Source organism: Miscanthus floridulus, chromosome 5, assembly GCF_019320115.1.
Source record: "Miscanthus floridulus cultivar M001 chromosome 5, ASM1932011v1, whole genome shotgun sequence".
Classification (NCBI taxonomy): domain Eukaryota; kingdom Viridiplantae; phylum Streptophyta; class Magnoliopsida; order Poales; family Poaceae; genus Miscanthus; species Miscanthus floridulus.
In genome coordinates this window covers 125,362,323-125,380,130 of record NC_089584.1, presented here as the reverse complement: position 1 = coordinate 125,380,130, position 17,808 = coordinate 125,362,323, and the positions used below count along the sequence as shown (strand labels likewise).

At 47.3% G+C, this 17,808-nt stretch overlaps 1 protein-coding gene and 1 pseudogene across 1 annotated transcript; both read right to left on the bottom strand.

Annotated features, from left to right (window-relative positions):
- LOC136453455 (phenylacetaldehyde reductase-like) overlaps positions 1–13,377 on the bottom strand; it is a 54,265-nt pseudogene extending 40,888 nt beyond the window's left edge.
- Positions 13,378–16,374: 2,997 nt separating this feature from the next.
- LOC136453454 (abscisic acid receptor PYL6-like) lies at positions 16,375–17,530 on the bottom strand. The gene has a single exon (XM_066454023.1). It carries the CDS (start codon positions 17,308–17,310, stop codon positions 16,708–16,710), a length of 603 nt encoding a protein of 200 aa, XP_066310120.1. The 5' UTR covers positions 17,311–17,530; the 3' UTR covers positions 16,375–16,707.
- Between the last annotated feature and the right edge of the window lie 278 nt (positions 17,531–17,808).

Below are 17,808 nucleotides of genomic sequence, written 5' to 3'. Positions count from 1 at the left end.
GGGGCCAATCGGGTGTCAATGTTGCCTTTACCGCAACGTAGAAGATGCGGTGGTCTCACCATGGTTGTGCTCTCGGCCATGGTTGGCATGTCCATGCATGTGCGCTCCTGCTCTAATGTACAACGTCATGGCTGGGGTCCTCCTTTTGGCTGATGGCAGCGCGCATGGCGCGTCCTGGGTCTCGGCAAGCATGGCCATGGTGGTCTCCCTAGCTAACCAGTTGGGCTAGGCCGGAGCTCGAAGCTTCAGCAAGGTTTTGATCGGTGCATGTTCCATTTGGCTAGGGAGGTGGTCTCAGCAAGATGGCTCACCACAGGGTTCATGGTGGTAGGATGGCGATGCAGTGGCAAGGCGAGGCCATGGTGAGGCGATGCAGTGCCATGCCGAGCAGCTACGTCGTTGTAGCTGATTGGGGCGGCGCTCCTGGCTCCGGCGAGGTCCTCCCTGCAGTGGCTTCCTTCTCCACCTTGCTTCTCCCTCCTCTCTCTTTCTCGGCTTAACACTATGTGGTGCTATGCCACCAGCGGCGGCGACGAATGAGCTAAGGGTTAGGGCTCATGGGTGTTGGCTTTTATAGCCGAGCTCCAAGGGCTCCAATGGCGGACGGCGATCGGGCGGTGGTGATACGTGTGGCGCATCTGATGGCTCTTGTGCGGTTGCGTAGGCACGGCGCAAGGGGAACAAGGTCATGTGATTTGCGTGACCCTGAGCCCACGCCTGCCACGCTGGTCAGCCTTCGGTCGCGTGGGGAGATTGCGTGGGCGAGGGGAAGAAGACGCTACTGTGCTAACAAGCGGGGTCAGGTCGTCAGGCGCTTGGCACGATGTGGCTGCGTGTGGCATGTGATAGCTGACAAGCGGGGTCGGCTTGTCAGCGGCTATGCGTGTGCGGGCGGCGATGCTGGGCCGACTTCATGGGCTTCACGCGTGAAAGGGCAGGCGAGGCTCGGCTGAGCTAGCTGGGCCGATTCGCAAGGCCGAGCAGGCCTAGGCTGCTGCTATTCCCTCATCTTTCCTTTCTCTTTTATTTGTTGCCAATTTGGTTAGGGTTTATCATAAATATTAAGTGAGTTAGTTAAACATCACATAAGGCAAAAGAATCTAAATCACCATGTTGAATATAATGCAACTTGATGTATTGCTATGTGGTAAAATAAATTCAAGGTGATGAGGACTAATGTAACACTTAGGGTTAGCTCCTACAAATGTCACTCATCATCACATGGGGTTAAAACAAAAATTTGTAGTTGTGATTTTTGGTGTGTGGATTCTGAACTGGTTTTAAGGGCACATAGGATAGAAGTGGACTTTCTGGACTAAGGTTCACATCTAATAACTTGGCCTGATGGGTGGGTCACTTGGACATATCTAGGTGAACATGATATGATACCTCGCTGAATGGTTAACCAATCCATACCTAAGATGACATCTAGGTTTGTGGAAGGTAACAGGGTTAGGTCGGCTTTAAAGATAAGACCCTCAATGGTAAGACTCACTCCCTTACAGATGTGGGTGCATCTTAGGTCTCCTAAAGGTGAACTGGTGATGATAGGCTTTCCACGTGGGGTTAAAGGCAGGTCATGTTCTTGTGCAAACTTAGATGATATGTATGAACAAGTTGCTCTAGAGTCAAATAGAACTGATACAATATTGCCATTAACTAAAAACATACCGTACACAACGTCAGGGGCAGCTTGTGCTTCCTCGGCGTCCAGATGGTTGAGACGTCCATGGGTAGCAGATCCCTTGAACTAAGACTTCTGAGCAGCTGAGTTCTGTGGGCACTCAGCGGCTTTGTGACCTGGTTGGCCACAAGCAAAGCAGGTGAAAGGCATACCGCCTGTAGGGGTTAGCGCGGGTGCCTTCCAGTTTCCAGTGCTTGGTGTGGAGCGGTTCTGTGCTGGGTGTTCATTCATAGAGCGGGAATGGTTGAAACGGTCCTGAGTGTTGCGGTTCTAAGCATAACGGTCCCGGGTGTAATGATCCTGAGCAGGGTGAGAGTATCTAGTGGTGTAGCCTCCAATACCCCTACTCGATCTAGTGTTGTCATCCCTATTGTGGCGAGAGCGTTCCCTAGATGGTGCATCTCTGCGGAACCTCTTGCGATCATGGCCATAGAAGGACTCCTCAGGCTTATGCTTCCTCTCCCTATACTCCTCTCTAGCTTCAGCATGGTCCTTCTCAATCTGGATGCAGCGATCCACCAGAGCACACAACGTGTTACTCTCAATACCGTCAAACTTTAGCTTGATGTGCGGGTTAAGTCCCTTATGGTAATAGTACAGCTCCTCCTTCTCAGAGTTCACAACATAGGAAGGTGCATAGCAAAGAAGATTGGTGAAACAAGTAGTGTACTCAGTCACCCTATCCTTTCCCATCTTGATGTTGTGGAACTCCTCAACTTTGGCCTCCATGATACCCTTGGGAATGTGATACTCAGGGAATGCTTCGATGAACTCATCCCACGAGATGTTGGTAGGGTCCTCATGGGAATCACTGAAATTGTCCCATCAGGCACATGCTGCACCTATGAGCTAGTGTGCGGCTGCTCCAACACACTCATCGTCGGTGAAAGTAGTGAGGTCAAGCGTCTTCTCCATCTCCTTGAGCCAGTCATTGGCTACAAGCGGGTCAGAGTCGGTGCCATCATAGGTAGGTGGCCTTAGCTTCAGAAATCCTTCTAGCTTCCTTTGAAAGTCATTCTGCTGACCTCCCTGGTGACGGTTTGCTCTGTTAACAAGAGCTGCAAGAAGTTGAGCCTATTGTGCCATCACTTCTACTAGGTTTGGTGGTGGTGGTGGTGGAATGTTCTCCTCAGGCGGTGGGGTATTCTCTAGGTTGAAGGGTATCCCTCCACGTCCATGACCACGGCCATGGCCATGGTTGTTGCCACCACGCCCCCCATTTGGTTCAACTGGTTTAGGGGTGGGCGCACGTCCATGGTTCATTAGGAGATCAGATCGGTGGTTTAGCATCTGCAACATAGATCATAGGAATTTTAGTGTTTGTGCCATAAGTGCTTATAATTCAGTATGATTACATGATTTTGACGATTTAAAGAAAAACATTTATTCTATCCAACACTCATTACAAAGAAGCAATAAGATCCATAAGATGCAATAAGATCCAAAACATTCATTACATGGGTTTTTATTACATAGCATCATCTCCAGTAGCTACACTTGAAGACTTGTGAGAATCATACTATGCATAGTGTCTCATATTACATCTCATAAGGGGTACATCATGGGGTACAACTTATGGAAGCCACTGACATGACTCATGACCACGCAGGGTCATCTACTCTAACTCATACACCACAGCTGGGATACGACTGTTCTCGATCTCAATCTCCTCGTCTGACTTGTGAAGTCGAGACATGTACTTCAAGGCCTTGGCGAGCTCCTCAGTAGGCTTGGCTCCAGGTAGGGTAGGGCAGGCGTCTAGGTTGAGGTGAGTCGAGGCTAACTCAAACTCCTCTATCCTAGGCTTTGTCTTGCTACGAATCTCCTTGGGTAGCTGATCCCACATACCCTTCATCCCCCTAAGCCGTTTCCTGTCAGACTTCTGCCAAGCCTGCCAAGTCCTCTCACACTTGTCCTAAAGGTACTCGTTCTACCTGAGTGCCTCAATTAGGTAACCCTGGTTGCAAATGGCCTTCTTCCTGAACTCCTCTAAATCCTGAGTCATGGTCTTGTTTCGAGATTGGATTTTTAGCATATCAATCCCCTTCGACCTTTCTCTGTCTCCTCTGCGGTTGAACTCGGCCTTCTTGTCGTCCAACTCTCTCTGCAACTCCAAGACCTTGCTCTCGAGGTAGCAGTTTTTGTTGCCTAGGTTGGCTGCTTTGTACTATAAGTCAGCGACCTTGGTTCTGTGGACTTCTTCACGACAGTTGAGCTCGTCCTGTAGCTTGGTAATTATCTCAAGTAGACTAGCTCGCTCCTGTGCTCCCTGCAAGTCTTGCTCCTAGTACTCCCACAGAAGGGCCTGGTCCTGACATCTCCTCTACTCCAGCTGGGTCACGTACCTGTCCTGCTCTAGTAGGTGGATAGCCAAGATGCGAAGGCATCTGTCCTCCTTGGCAAAGATAACTCTGCCGGCTACGAAACTCTGCTCACTAGGGCTAAGGCTGAGGTCGAGGGCCTGGGGAAGTAGATGGAACTCTGTCATCTTCAGGTGCTCATAGTGGTCCCTCATCACTCTGTGAAGTGCCTTGTGTGAGATAGCTTGCAGTCCCTCCTCGACTGTGTCCTCTATAGTCAACTCGATGAAAGCTGGGACAGAAGGTAAGGTAGTGCTAGCTGGGAACTCGACTGAGGTGACAATCGGTCCTTCGATTCCTCCTTCCTAAGCTGGCTTCCCGGTGCAGGTGACCTTGACAAGCTTGTCGGGGACTCCTAATGTGATGATAACTCGGTAGAGGGTCTATGCAAAACCCCTGAGCTCACGTAGGTCGAAGGTAAGCTTAGCGTGGTCCAGAGGTAGCGGTCCTAGAGGCGGCCAGTCGACGTTCATTGCCATCTGCATGTTTTAAGGAATAGGTGTTAGGAGGTCAATAATAGATAAGCCTTGCATAAAAGTAAATGCAGGGTCGGTATATAACCGAAAGAAGGGCGGTCCACGTCCTATTCTATCGTCCATTTCAGAGGGTTTCGTCCTATGGTCAAGTATGACTCTGATACCAACTGAAGCAACCTGATTTCCGCAAAGGGAAATCCACAGAGTCGAAGTGTAATAAGACCATTGTAGATCATATTACCCAATTTTCTAGTCGAATACCACATCCATACAATGATAATATTAGAGTATAAATAGTGTGGAATTATATAATTTATTACATCGCTGCATTGGCGGAATCAAAAGTAGCATTCATTCAGAACAGCTTGAAGATAAGATCGCCAAACTCGAGCGTAGGCATGAACCCCTCAACCATCAAATTCCTCGGAGCTATACTCCTCAGCAGAACCTATGTGCCAAAATTTATCAGTACAATTTGTACTGGCCACTCCCACCCTATGAGCATTGCTTTGTGGAAATTAGATGCAAGTTGGATATATTCAAAAGGAACCTATAAGGCTAGGGTTTCCTATGTTTTAGCATATCAAGTGTATAATAATAGTTGGTAAAGTTTTAACACTATTTCCACACACATTCCACCCCATTCCCTTTCTAGAGCCAGGTTTCGATCCTAGGATCGATATACCACCATCTCCATATCATCACCATACCATCGCTCAGTCGACAGGCCAACTCTCTCTCGGCACTATCTCAAGGCCCGTAGCCCCTGGCTATGACCGACACTCTCTCACAGGGGAAGAAGAGAAGGACTCATCTCATTATCTAGTTTAAGCGAAACCCGGGAAAGGTCCATAGCTGACAAGTCAGCACATGTATCGATCGATCAACCATACACTCTGCAGAGGTTTTACATAACCACAAGATCCGCCTTCCTTGCTGACCGTCGTCAACTAGGCTGATTCCGACCGCTTGCTAGCCTAGAATAATGCCACTCTCCATTTAGCCCTGGTACACCCCAAGTCCAGTCTAGGGTGGCTAAAACTATGAGTCATGAGCCGGGTCCACAAGGTCTCCATGAAGTCTTGGAAGGGTGTGGGGGAATTCTCCGTGCCCCATACCTCCTTACACTGTCCGCTATCAACCTAGCAGTAGTGGCAATATCCTACCAAGTAGTCCGACCGTCCCGCACCATATAGGGTGAGTGGTATGTAAGGCTTCCTAGTGAATCTGAGTACTAGTAAGTCCTTTGGGATGACCAAGCCAGAATGTCGTCATCGGGGTTTCCATTTACCCTACCACCACAAGCACCTCCATCCTGGGCTCCTCCCATCATAGGTTCACACCTAGGACCACCTCATATACCATTTACCCACCATAGGTATCCATTCTAGGGGTGCCTAGGTAGCGCCACATGGCAAGACTTTCCCTAGGCTCGTTGTATACTCCAACTTGGTCAACACAACCCTCACCCTCCACACACCCAAATCACACACGTAGCACTCTCCCCATAGTCCAGATAACACCAGTTTCCGCCACGCATGTAGTATAAGCGTAGTAGAAGTATAAGTAATGAAATATATAGCAGTAAGCATATGTCTAGCCTAATAGTAGGGTATGCAGGGGTAAGGTTGCGTCAAGGTAAAGGCCATCAAGTAAGCATACTACCATGCAAGTCCTATCATAGTATGATTGTAGCAGTAAAGTAAAGCAATAGCAGTTCTATATTAGCCATGCATAATAGATGCTATGAGATTGGGTGGGATGTGGCACCTTCAGTGAAGTCATCTCCGTACTCCTCACGGCACTCTCGGTCCTCGTCCGTATGGTTCCCTTCCAAATCTACAAACGATCACATTATAGTCGCGTTAGCGGTGTCTATAGAATAGCACAAAAAGCAGTGAAAATTCAAAAGAGCCAAATGCACTCAAACATGGGTTCATTGCGTAGAGCTCGATTTTAGATGAATTTTGGTCCTAGTCTTGTATTTTTTTGAGTTCATATGAATTACTTATGAATTTTTGAAGTTTTAATCATTTCTGAAAATAGAAAAGGCTGAATTAATCCTGGGCTGACACGTGTCACACTGTGACTGGTCCACATGGCATGCTGACCTCAGTATGATGTCAGCATGACATCATCATCTCGGTTCCAAGCTGACAAGTGGGGTCATCATGACATCATCTACGTCATCAGCTACTAACAGGTGGGACTGGAGGCTCTTGGGTCACCGACATGTGGGTTCGGTCTAAGTCGACATCAAGTCAACAGGAGAGTCAATGGTCAATGGATCACAGTCACTGATAGGTGGTCCCGGTCAATGGTTAATGTTGACTAGTCAATGGCCAATACAGGCCAGGCCTCGACTGGGCTGGTTGGGCCTGGATTTGGGCCAGGCTTTGGCCCACCACGTGGCATGCTGTGGTGCTACCATGTTGTCTTACTGGGCCACTAAAGGGCCATGATCCAAGGGTGCAGGTGAGGCGCGGTTCATGGTGAACCCACCTATGCTGGTCCATAGACCGCAGAGTCGGTCTATGAGGGACTTGGTCCACTTACTCCTTCCCAGGGTTTGGTTCACATGCACGATGCGGTCGTGGTCGGAGCTTGGTGGAGCTGCTCAGGATGTGGTCAGCGTGGTCATGGTTGGAGCTGCTCGGGATGTGGTCGGCGTGGTCATGGTCGGAGCTGCTCGGGATGTAGTCGGCGTGGTAAAAAAATCCCCCTTCTCTTCCCCGACGGGGCTCCCGCCGACGGTGAGGTCACCGGTGAGCCCCCATGGCGGTGCTAGCGTCCGATTAGGGTAGGCAATAGCTTCCCCATGCCTCGGCGAGTGCGACGGTGGGGTCAGGGCGACGACTAGGGCTTCCTAGGGCTCTGGCCACGGCGAACAGCGACGTGGGTTCGTCGACGTGCATGGATAGGGCTATGGTGGTAGCGAGAGTCCAGTTGGAGGAGCATGTGAGCTCCCTGGTGCTTCTATGGCCATGGTGGGCGTGTTGACGGAGCTCCTAGTGCTCCCAGTGGCTCTAGTCACGGTGATGGGGGCAAAGCAGAGGCGGTGGCGCTCTGATGAGGTGCGGTGTGGCAACATAGGGCTCCGGTGGGCTTCTTCCTCGGCTAGGGTGAGCGTAGTGTGTCTCTCGACATGGTGGGACCAGTCGGGTGTCAATGTTGCCTTTACCGCAACATAGAAGATGTGGTGATCTCGCCATGGTTGTGCTCTCGGCCATGGTGAGCGAGTCCGTGCATGTGCGCTCCTGCTCCAATGTACAACGTCATGGCTGGGGTCCTCCTTTTGGCTGATGGCAGCGCGCACGGCGCGTCTTGGGTCTCAGTAAGCGTGGCCATGGCAGTCTCCCTAGCTAACCAGTTGGGCTAGACCAGAGCTTGAAGCTTTAGCAAGGTTTTGATCGGTGCATGTTCCATTTGGCTAGGGAGGTGGTCTCAGCAAGATGGCTCACCGTAGGGTTTGTGGCAGTAGGATGGCGGTGCAGTGGCGAGGCGAGGCCGTGGTGAGGCAATGTAGTGCCGTGCCGAGCAGCTATGTCGTTGTAGCTGATTGGGGTGGTGCTCCTGGCTCTGGCGAGGTCCTCCCCACAGCGGCTTCCTTCTCCACCTTGCTTCTCCCTCCTCTATCTTTCTTGGCTTGACGCTGTGTGGTGCTGTGCCACCAGCGGCGGCGATGAACGGGTTAAGGGTTAGGGCTCACGGGTGTTGGCTTTTATAGCCGAGCTCCAAGGGCTCCAATGGCAGACGGCGATCGGGCGGTGGTGATACGTGCGATGCATCCGACGGTTCTCGTGCGGTTGCGTAGGCGTGGCGCAATGGGAACAAGGTCATGTGATTTGTGTGACCTTGGGCCCGCGCCTGCCACACTGGTCGGCCTCCGGTCATGCGGGGAGATTGTGTGGGCGAGGGGAAGAAGACGCTTCTGTGCTGACAAGCGGGGTCGGGTCGTCAGGCGCTTGGCGCGATGTGGCTGCGTGTGGCGCGTGATAGCTAACAAGCGGGGTTGGCTTGTCAGCGGCTGTGTGCGTGCGGGCGGCGATGCTGGGCCGGCTTCGTGGGCTTCGCACATGAAAGGGCAGGCGAGGCTCGGCTGAGCTAGCTGGGCCAGTTCGTAAGGCCGAGCAGGCCTAGGCTGCTGCTGTCCCCTCATCTTTCCTTTCTCTTGTATTTGTTGCCAATTTGGTTAGGATTTATCATAAATATTAAGTGAGTTAGTTAAACATCACATAAGGCAAAAGAATCCAAATCACCATGTTGAATATAATGCAACTTGATGTATTGCTATGTGGTAAAATAAATTCAAGGTGATGAGGACTAATGCAACACTTAGGGTTAGCTCCTACAAATGTCACTCATCATCACATGGGGTTAAAACAAAAATTTGTAGTTGTGATTTTTGGTGTGTGGATTTTTGGGTTGTTACATCTGGCTCAGATGATGATGGCACTCAGTTCCAGCTTGCTCCTTGTACCTTAGTACCTGACTCGTCCGCTGCAGCCTCGCCGATCGACCCTTAGGTTTTGGTGTTTGACGCCAAAGGGGGATAGGGTTTGAGTATGCTAGACTTTGGGGGAGCGACTTAGGTGGAGCTTAGTTTACTTAGATTATCTATTATATTTGGTTTTTATGTGTGATGCACTATTATGCATTCGTCATGTGTTTACTTTTATGCATTAAACTATTTATGTGATAGTGATATCTACGTGATCGTGATATATGACATGTGTGCTCTCTACTTTGAATTATTTATATGTCATATCACTTGTGCTATGCTCATTTGCTTTTGCTTACTCCAATGCAAATGAGCTTTAATACTTGTACTCATGCTTATTTCATATCTTTTGAGTATATCATGATGGCTTGGGTCATATAAGCTTGCCTAACACTTTTGTTCTTATTGCCAAAAGCTTATATGAACCAAGCATGTCAAAAACCTCAACTCTTTCACATACTCGAGGCAGTATTGTCATCAATCACTAAAAAGGTAGAGATTAAAAGCATTTAGGCCCCTAGTTGGGTTCCGGTGATTAATGACAATACGTGATTACTGTGACTAACGTGTGTTTTGTAGAGACAGTTAAGTTAGGTCACAGTAATGGAGATCGATTGGGCAATCATGGTGGTCATGCCCCTACGATGGAAATCATTTTGGTTTTCAAAGGATGGATGATAAGGTTAAGAATGGACTAGTTCTAAGTGTTGTTTGGAGTTGAAGAGACACTTAGAGTAGTTTAGGACTTTGTTTTTTCTTTGACCATACTATTAAGGGGGGTATGGATGGGTATCTTGACCTAGGTGGGTCTAGTGAGTTAGGTGATAGCCCTTAGATCTAATGGAACAAACTTCATTTATGTACGTTTGAGAGTTGGAAGTGAATGGAGGGTCAAATACTGACCGGACGCTGGCTCCGATGTGATCGGATGCTGGCTCAGGGTCCGATCAGTTCATTTGACCGAGGTGTTTTCGTCTGGTGCGACCGGACGCTGAGAGGTCAAGTGACCGGACACTAAGGGCCACAGCGTCCGATCGACTCCAGTAAGGTTCCAGAGAGGGAAAATCTTGACCGGACGTGTTCAGTCAGTGCTAACCGAACGCTGGCCAGCATCAAGCGTCCGGTCACATTGAAAACACTAGAGTTTGGGGTGAACTGACCGACGCGTTCGGTCAACATGACCGGAGCGTTCGGTCACCCCGCAGAGGCACATAACAGTTCGTTTTTCAGCCCATGTTATAAATACTTCCTCCACTCGTGTGTGGAGGTACTTTTGCTCATTCCAATAGCTGAGAAACACCTTTGAGAGTGCCAAGAAGAGCAAGGTCCTAGTGAGACGATTGAGATTTGAGAATTCCAAAAAGAGCCCTCATTATTGAGATCAAGAGTAGCAAAGTGTGCATCCATCCTTCTCATTAGGCTTGTCGTGGTCAAGTGAGAATTCGTACTTGTTACTCTTGGTGATCGCCATCACCTAGATGGCTTGGTGGTGATTGGGAGCTTGGTGATCATCCGGCGGAGCTTGTGGATGACCCAACTCAAGTTGTGAGCGGTTGTGGGTGATTCACCGTGACGAAGTGTCGAAGAATCAACCCATAGAGAACACTTGATCCTAGCATGGATCAAGGGGGAGCTACACCCTTGTGCGGGTGCTCCAACGAGGACTAGTGGGGAGTGGCGACTCTCCGATACATCGGTAAAACAACGCCACGTTCCTCCTTCTCTCTTTACTTTGAGCAATTCAATTCTTGTCATTTACATTCCTAGAATTGCTATGCTAAAATAGGATTGGAACCTAGGGTGCTAAACTTTTGTGCGTTAGATCAATAGAAACACTTTCTAGGCACAAGGGGTTAATTGGGCTAACTGTAAAGTTTAATTATTGCAAAGAAATTTAGAATTAGCCCAATTCGCCCCCCCCCCCCCCTCTTGGGCATCTTGATCCTTTCAGTAGTTATAGCTGGATGACCGGAAATGCCTTCGACCCATTACCTCTGCCTAGTGGTGTGTCCAGTGCCCATATGCTTTTGCGGTGATCCTTGCAAGGTAGCCAAGTCCGATGATGAGGACATATAGACAGAGGTATTGGATATGTTCCAATTTTACGTTTGAGTCTACACTTCATCAGCGCCGCATTAACAAGATGGTGATAAATTTTTGTTTGTGTCATATGACATCTTGCATGATTTTTTTTATTTTGTAACAATTGCATTTTTTATAGACCCCTCCACTGCTTTGTGATTTTGAGCAATGGATCGACACTGAGATCAAGCCTGAGGATAAAAAATAGATGCAGAAACTGTTGCGGTGGGAGACAGAGGATAAGGAGATGATGAAGAAGAGACGTGGAGAGGAGGCTGGAAAAAAGGAGCACAAGAAAGAGGAGGAAAGGAGACATGTTGCTGCGTATAGGGAGGAGAGGGAGAAGAAGCTTGAGTGTACACGCCGAGCGAAAGCAGCGATGGAGGAGAATCTCGATACCCTGAGGAAGAAAAAGTGGTCTCATTGCACTTAGTAGTCTCCTTTACTTGCTAGTTCTATGGTTTATTCATAAACAATATTCAGTCTGTTCGGTTGGCTGGTTCGTGAAGAAGTACTGTTGGTTGGTTTGTGTGAGAAAAAAATATTGTTCCGGTTAAAAATTTACGATCGTTTACGACAAGCCATAGCCAAACGAACAGGCTAATTGTCGTGAAGAAGTACTGTTGGCTGGTTTGTGTGAGAGAAAAATATTGTTCCGGTTAAAAATTTACGATCGTTTACGATAAGCCATAGCCAAACGAACAGGCTAATTGTCTACTATTGGACTTTTCATTGTGTTGTCATGTAATGCACTTTAAGTATGGGCATGCTTAGGTCATGTACTACGTTATTTAGTTTGTCGGTACGTACTTCTAGCTTATTGGGGGCAAATTGAGCATCGAGAACCGTAGGTGCAACCTCCACATCCATATCAGGTTCCGGGACGGGAGGGTCAAAGTGTGCCTACTGACTCATTGGTGGAGAAAACCCATGAGGGATGTGATCAACTAACACCCGACGTACAACCACGTCCAAACTTTGAAACTGGCACTTCATAGCCGATCTCATATAGTTCTTCCATTGGTTTACATATCTAATTGGGATCATCTTCCTTAGGATGTAGGGAGAGGAACTTAGGTGAAGTACACCCTCCACTGCGATGTCATTATCATCATCAGCTCCATGGCAATGTAGCTCCTCCCGAGCCCTTGCAACCAACTCACTAAATGAAGGTTTCTCATTAAATAAAATAGGCACACTTTGCATCTCAACAAACTCAACATATCCATAGCGATTTCTTTCCACGGTGCCTCCATTATATATGCTCACTAGGTTGTCTATCTAGTAGTTCAAACAAAAATTAAAATACAATTCGTTCAGTCCAAATTAGCTGCTATATAGTACCTCTCTAATAGATACTAACCAACTACAGCCTAAATAACTATGTCACTAGCTACCTAATTATATTTATCTAACTATATTTATCTCACTAACTAAATCAACTAGCTATTTAATAAATATATCTATGTACCTATGTCACTAGCTATCTAACTATACCTATCTCACTAACTAAATCAACTACCTACATCATCAAATTTACTAGAAATTACCAAATAATCAAAGTAGCACTACAATTCAAGCTAACTAAGTACCTACATTGTATATTCAAAAAAATTACCTATACAAGTCAATGCAACGATGCGACCCGGACGCGGACATCGGAACCGGAGCAGGACGGGGACACAGAGGACGGGATCGACGGCGAGGTCACGGCGCGCTCGGAGCAGGGGTCGTGTCGCGGCCGGGGTCGCCGGAGGGAGCGGCTATGCGCGTGGCAAGCGGGGACGGACGAGGCGGCGCAGGCCAGGAGGGGCGGCGCGCGGCGGTCGCGGGACGGCTGGCGCTCCATGCGGTGAGGCGGCGCGGGGTGCGGCAGCGCTGGCGGCGCCCTGGCTCGGGATGAGAAAGAGAGAAAGGAAGGGATGGCACATACGTAAGATAGGGCTTAACGCCAATAACCACGGCGCCTAGCTCGGTGTCAAGATCTACGACGTCAAGGTGCCTGACAAGTCACCGTCACATCTGCGCCGAGCCTAAGACCTAGACGTCAAAATCTATGACACCGAGACGTGTAAGCTCGACGCCATCAACGATGACGCCGAGCTAAGGGTTCAGATTTTAAAAACATACCTTCATAGATATATTTGTGAAATTAAAAAAAAGCTAAAAACAAGAAATTCGGAGGAGGAGGCGGCGGACGAGCTAGGAGCCGACGAAGCCGTTGCCTCCCGTCACGCAGAGAAGGCTGCTGCCGGCGTCTCCGTGAGATGCCATCGCGATCGGTCTCGTCGACAGGGGAGCTCGGGTAGGTGTGTGCCGTCTGCCGCTCTACTCAGAGTCAGTGCCCGGCACACCATGGCCAACCGACGTGGACAGGGACCGAGTGCACGTTTGCCGCGTGGCGAGGTCGACGGAAGCCTCTGAGGCGTGTCGCAGGGAGCCGCACAACAAGCATGCAATAGGCATACAACAGGGGCTGTCTACCTCTTATGACTTATCCGAGTGTCGTGGAAGCCACCAACAGCCGGTTATTTATTTTTCTTTTGGTAGAGTACATTTTTCCAGACTCCAACTCATATTTAAGTTTAATTTTCAACCTTCAACTATAAAACCAGGTAACAGACACCCTTTAATTGTTAAAATGAAACAAATTTGATCCTCAACCGGTTCCAAAAACGGTTTTTCATTTTCTAATAATAATAAAAATCCGATTCGATCTCTACAAGTTCATAATTAATTTATTTTAAATTAACAAAATATGAAACTAGTTCATGTTTTCTTCTAAAAATGATATATATGTTGATACTATATTTAAGATCTTACTTGTTTTAAATAAATAACAAGCGTGACAACGAGCAATAAAGCAATAGGAACATAAATAAGCCAATTCCAGATACCTATATATAAACCATAAACAAGTAGAGAATATTTTAGAAAAAAAAAAGTACTAGTTTTATCTAAAATACATGGTGGCGGGGGATAGCAATGCTACTGTATATGTGTTAGTATATATTAACACAGGGCTTGACGCTTGCGGCCCGCCTCTCGAGTTGTTTTCGGCCAAAAGCAAGGCTTGGCACCCTTTGCGGGCGGAGACGAAGGCAAGGAACTGTCATGTAAAAGAACGGAAAACGAACAATTTAATTTCGTGCGAAATTAAATTCCATGCGAAATTTAATTCTATGTAAAATTTAAAACAATTTTAAATATAGCATCAACGTATATATAACATTTTTAGAAGAAAACATACATGAACTAGTTTCGTATTTTTATAATTTAAAATAAATTAATTATGAACTTCTAGAGATCGAAGCGGATTTATTATTATTAGAAAATAGAAAACCACTTTTGAAACCAGCGGAGGGCCAAATTTGTCTGGTTTTGACAGTTGGAGAGTGTCTGTTATCCAATTTTATAGTTGAAGGTTGAAAATCGAACTTCAATGTGAGTTGAAGGTTAACAAATTTACTTTACCTTTTTTATCTATCTATATCTCATATGACACTCGAGTGACGGATCACTCTTTTTTTCTTCTCCCGATGGATCACTATTCATCTTTCTCCTCCTAACACGCCGTCACTGCTCAGCGTCCACCGCCCCGCCACGGCGCTGTAGGGTCTCACTTGAGCTCTACAGGACCATGGGCGCCCCCGTCCCGACTTGGCCCGGTCGCCTCCACCGTCGTCAAAACTATAACGCCGCCCTCCTGCTGGCCCCACCGCTTAGCCGGCCCCTTCTAAGGCCGCCGGATTTGGAGAACACCACATGGTGTCCTTGGATTGGGTAGAAAAAATCGAGTGAGGGAAAGGCTCAAATTACAAGAGTGAGCTTTAGCTTTTACCATGTTTTTAGACTCAACAGAAGTTTAGTGGAGCCGTGGAATATAGCTGAAAACAGCACATCAATAATAGTGTTTCGGTCGAAAGAAACCTCCGAATTAGCTAACGGACAGATGTATGTTTTTGTTCTTCGTAACATGTGGCCCGTTGGCAAAGCAGTCCAGACGGCCTGTTGTGTCAAGATTAATCTATATATCTATATCTAATATTGATTGAAGAGGCAAATTTTTTTTTCTTATCTGGTTTGTCTTTCTCATACGTCCAGTTTAATAAACTCGGATCTGTAGTAACGACCTACCGAAAGCCCACAATGACTTCGTGATAGACTCGTGTTCGATTGTTCACCTATGCTTTTGTCCTCCCCAAGCACAGAACAGTCTGCACCGTCCCTATTTTCTCAGATCTCTCTTCTGGTCCCTTTTCAAAGTCAAATAATACTTCTGTCCTAAAAAGAAAGCAAATATGCATGTATTGCGTGCCACAAAAAGTGGTTCACGTTTGACAAGTTTTTAGTGAATAATATTCACGGTTATATCTTTAAGTTAATTTATTATAAAAATATATTTCGTAATTAATCCGATGATATTTATTGATATTATAAACATGGATACTTTTTTATCTATAGTTGGTCAAATTTAAGATACTAAAATATGATACTGTGCTAAAATTATATTCTTTTAGGGATAGAGATAGTACAATACATCCAGTCAATAAATTGAATACAAAGTAACTTAAATCGGATATCAACCAGAATATAAATAGTACTAGGCATCGGCACCCCTCTCTCTCTCTATATATATAGACACGCTCATCCAATAAAATCCACAACAGACTAAATCGAGGAGCAAGAGGACCAGATCAAGCCCACAAGACCACCACAGACCAGATTGAGACAAAATCAAAAGCGCACGATGAATCAAATCGAGGCCACTGCAAAACAAATAGCGCCTGCTACATAGAAACCGCCACGGGCGTACGCTCCATATGCGGTCGGCCAACGTCAGTGCCTCTGGTCAACTACCTAGTATAAAGGCAAAAGAAATACAAGGGAAATATGGAATCAAATATCCGTGCATATGATTGAGACCAAATCAAAGATCCATAGGCACGGAAATAGATTGAAGCCAAGAAGACAAAAATATCAATGAACTAATCAGATAGGTACCCGTGTACACAAGCATTTAATCATCTAGACGCGATGTCAAAATGGTTGGTGGACAGTGGAAACCGTCAACAAACAATTTATTGGATACTAATAATAGCCTTGTTCGCTTCTCTTATAATCCTTCAGCTTGTTTTTTCAGTCGAAACAGTATTTTTCTCTCACAACAAATCAGCCAAAACAGTGTTTCGGTTTGTTTTTTCAGCTAAGCGAATGGGGCCAATAATATATTAATCAAAATGAATGATTATATTAGACACATGTTTGAGAACTCTAAAAAATAGGAAATTGATCATACATAAACCCAATCAATATAAATATTGCAACCCTAATTACTAGCACTAATATTAAATAAGTCTATTGCTGGTCTTCTCATTCTATTATTGATGGTGTATACAATACTCATTGTCTAGAGTTTAAGAAAGGGAAGACAAACAACCTCAAACTTCAAAAAGTTTACAGCACCAAGTTTTTTTGTTTTTTTTTTTGGGCGAAAATATAGAGTACCAACGACGAAAGAAAATATCATAAATGGTAGATGAAGCCTTCGAAGAAACCGGCAGCCCAACTGCGATGGTTTCCAGCCGGCCGGCCCGGCGGCGATCAGTTGTGGTTGTGGTTGTTGTGCGGCGCTGCCGCCAACGCCTGCTGCCTGAGAACCGTGCGCTCGAGGGACTGGAGGTTGCACCGAACGATGGTGTCCACGAAGATGCGCGTCTCCTCGACGGTGTTCCCCTGCGGCACGTCCACCACATAGGACTCGACAACCATGGTGAGCGGCCCGTTCTGTGACGCCGCCTCGTGCACGGTGGTCACCGAGCGGTAGTTGGCCAGGCGGTGGCCGCCGCCCAGGATCCGGAAGCTGATCACCCGGCGCTCGTCGTCCCGGATCTCCAGCCGCTCGCGGCTGTTCTCTGCGGGCAGCCCGGTTATGACCTCGAGCTCCCGCACGGATCCCACCTCGACGGCGTCGCCGTCCACGACGTGGCAGCTCCTGATGAAGTGCTTGTACCCCTGCGGCTGGTCGAAGCGACGCACCAGCGACCACACCGCATCCACCGGCGCCGCGATGGACCTCATCATGACGGAGCAGCACTGCCCCGGGGTCACCGTGTGCTCGTGGTGCCGCGCCACCGCGGCCCTCCCGTTGGTGACCACACGGCTGTGCTGCTCTGGTGACGTCCTTGTGGCTGCTGCGTACGGCATTGTCGTCGATCTGGAGCTAGAGCCTCGGGGGTGTTGTTGATCGATCAAGTTGTTTGTCTCTGCAAAGAAGAGGTGAAGATTGGATTAGGAGGGATGAACAAAGGAAACCATGCATAGCCAATGAAGGTACTATAAGTATATAGTAGTTTAAATTATTTATCCATAGGAAATCAATCACTCTATTTGTTACTGTGTGGTTGGGTGAGTTGATGCGATAGTTAAGGGTTACTCTAGATGGCTGGGCTGGGAATAGTCAGTGCAGTTTTGGTTTTGGGGATGAGAGAGTTTTGACCTTTTGGTTTCCGACGGATGGTATGGAGTAAAAGCCAAAAGGGGAAGTAGTTGTTTGAACAGTTTACTGGGGATTGTCGGATGGACCTGGACAAAACAAAAACAAAATCAATTATTTGTTGGCAATATAGAATAGGAGACATGTTTTCAACTTGGACCTAGCATCTACTCCATGTTGTGACATAAATGAAATATGACCTCGAAAAT